Source organism: Trachymyrmex septentrionalis, unplaced genomic scaffold (genome assembly GCF_001594115.1).
Source record: "Trachymyrmex septentrionalis isolate Tsep2-gDNA-1 unplaced genomic scaffold, Tsep1.0 scaffold56, whole genome shotgun sequence".
Taxonomy (NCBI): Eukaryota; Metazoa; Arthropoda; class Insecta; order Hymenoptera; family Formicidae; genus Trachymyrmex; species Trachymyrmex septentrionalis.
Window position 1 is genome coordinate 1,363,244 of NW_017305735.1, and position 3,217 is coordinate 1,366,460.

General features: G+C 26.3%; 1 protein-coding gene across 1 annotated transcript in view; it reads left to right on the forward strand.

The window, feature by feature from the left end:
- LOC108752147 overlaps positions 1-3,217 on the forward strand; it is a 35,155-nt gene that overhangs the window by 25,176 nt on the left and 6,762 nt on the right. Inside the window, exon 4 of the mRNA XM_018492796.1 lies at positions 833-930. Coding sequence (XP_018348298.1) covers positions 833-930 — 98 coding nt within the window. The remainder of the gene's footprint in view (positions 1-832; positions 931-3,217) is intronic.

Consider the following 3,217-nt stretch of genomic DNA (forward strand, 5'->3'; position numbering starts at 1 on the left):
TATTCAAAGATAAATAATTAATGTCATTCACTAAATTTTTATTTGTTAATTACAGCCTATACAAATATATTTAGATATGTATTTTAGAAATTGTATTTTTGATTTTTAATGTAACTACGTTAATCAATTAAATATATAATATATATATATATATATATATATATATATATATATATATATATATATACGGGCGCATAATATATTAGAATTATCGCTTGCTCACACTCGTCTATTTACTGACTTATGTGCGAGCCCTTATACGAGGCATTGAATGTGTGTGTTTGTCTACGGGAGATTATCTTATATTAAAGCAATATTATAATGCGCTGCGACAGTACCACGTAATCTCTTTTATTCTTGTGTTGACTATATAATGACTTTTCATAAGTTAAGAAAATATTGAATATTAAAAAAATATATACCAAATTTTAATAAATAGTTATTTGAACGGTACTAAGTAAATATTTATTAAATGTAAACGTATATTAATATTTGTTATAGAAACCATTAATTTACTCATTAATTTACTTTTTATTAAGTAAATATTTATTTAGTATACTTAAGTAAGTATTTAGTTGGTACTGTTTAAAAAATATATATATAATAAGATTTAGTACTTTTTTTCCAGTGTATTTCACCAACACGCACAAATATTTGGGTCTTTCTTACTCATATAGTTTTTGTACAATAATATAATGAATTGCGTTATAATATTGCATTAAAAAAAAAAACGAAATTGTATGAAATTTAATATTGTATATAATTTTAGTCGTCTGAATAAGATTGAAAACTGGAAATTTTATAAATCGATTTGTTTAATTTCTTTTTTCAGCGGCATTATCGATTGTAGCAGCGAGCCTCTTCGCTTTACAAACAGATGATCGAGCCAATAGTTTTGTCATCACAAGAGGAGAAGCTTTTTATATGCAGGTAAAGTATAATGGTGTGACAAAATGTGTGTTATTCTTTTCTTCTTTAATTTCTTACATTCTTTAGCTAAAAATAACTTTTTCTTTTAAATCTTCTTTTTTAAATAAAAGAATCAACAAATAAATTTATTTATTATGTCGAATATTGGAATATTGTAGTACATACATACATCTATTACATCATGCTATTATTATATAGGAAATATTATAATAGGTTAATAATAAGATATATTAAATAAGAGAGAGAATAATATTAATGATGAGTTAAAATAGATAATCAATTTTATATGTAAACATTGTAAATTTTAACGAAAATAACTTCAACTACAATAAAAAACAATTTTTTATTTTTTAATTTCGTATTTTGAATTTTTGTTTTTTTTGTAATGGTGAGAAAAGTTATAAAAATTTTGATTAAAATAATAACATTTCTGTGGCATATGTTTTTATGTATTTATGTTAGTACCACGGATCTCTCATTAGTGTAACTAGATAATTTTGTTAATTTATTAAATCTGCATTTTACACTTTAAATATGTGACAATTTTTCTCCTCTAATTTTTGCAACATTTACTTGCTAATGTTTTCAATATATGTGCGTGTATTTCCTTAATTGACTTCTCGAGTGACCTTCGAGTTAACACGATGCTGTTAACAAACGAGATAATTTTCAATAGAATGCGTTATGTATCCATTTTCAAGTTTCTAATTTCTCATACTTGATGTACCGTTAAAACACGTTGTTCGCTGACGTCAACACTAATCCTCGAACCTGTTGCACGTACATATTCTGCAGTGTATTAAGCAGTGTACATATTCTGAACTTGTTCCGTTTGATTTACATCCGTATTTCATGCATGTTTGGCAACGCTAATATTAAGATATTTAAACTATCCGTGTCTGTGAAGTTAGCATGGCATTTTAATTTTCAAAAAGTGATTGTTTCGGTAGCACTTTCTATTGTTTTACTGTTCTTTCAACAATAACAAAATGTTCTGCATAATTTTTTAATATTAAAAAATCAAAAATAAAGAAATGCTAACTTTACGTTCAGCACGACATAACTTCCTCTAAAGTACCATCGAATTTTACGACGTCTGTCAAGTATTCCCGTCTTTTTTAAGCTAGATTGATTATTATATGACGTTTCAGGACAAAATTCGCACAATTAATAATTTTTACACAGATTAGAATATTCAAACTCCATAGAAACGTGTCGATCCGATAATTTTGGGTATTTTTGACAATAGTTCTGATATGTTTCGCTCGAGTTTTATACGAATAAATTATTATCAAAGGTTGTTTTGCCTTATAAACATTTTTTAAACAATTTTGATTATTGCTACCAGCACGTTACTTGGCGAAAATGTGTCGTGTTAAAAGGAAAAAATTAAACTTGAACTTCGAAATTGGATTCAAATCCTATTTTGTTCGTAATTATATACCATGCTGTAAAAATTTTCTGATTGAAAATAAACGAATCGGAAAATTCTGATCATATCAGTTAGAATTATGGTTATCTCAACTAGAGTTATAATAGATTCAACCAGAAAATTCTGTGATTTATTCATTTTTAAGTTTTCACTACAGTTTCAATTAATGCAATCAGACTTTTCGAGTGCATTTTCAAAATTGTACCATATCTTAACATTATTAACATTATTTTCAAATAAAAGGAAATGATTTTTATAAAAAAATGTTTAAAGAACAAAAATTACCTGAAAATGTAATAAAACAAAAATTACTTAAAGGGGAATAAATAATAATTAATTAATTTTCGAAAAAATTCGATTTGGTAAATATGCCGATGGAGAGAATCCGTTCCGATAATCTTTACCTTAACATATATTGTCAAGGTCTTGACTCCGAATAATCTCCAAGTCTTAGACGTCGTAAGTGAAAAAATTAGATTGCCATTTACAAAAATGAAGTTGACCTTAATACTTCTATCCAGAAGGTCTACTAGGTCAAATCTTATTAATCAAAATATGTCTCCCTCGACGCCACACAATATCGTAAAAACAGGATTTCGATATCTTGCATAGTTGAAAAATTCAATATATATATATATATATATATATATTCACCGGTTTAACATCGATTTTAACTGTCGAACGAAATTGCGCTGTCATGAAGTTGAACGAGGTAGATAAAATACATATTAAAAGACGTCCGCATTATAAATTGGAACATATCTTTCATTTTCTTTCACGGTGTGCGCGCGAGTTTATCGCAAAATATTTTACAATATATATATAGTGACAGATTCTTTAATAAATTTATCGTAT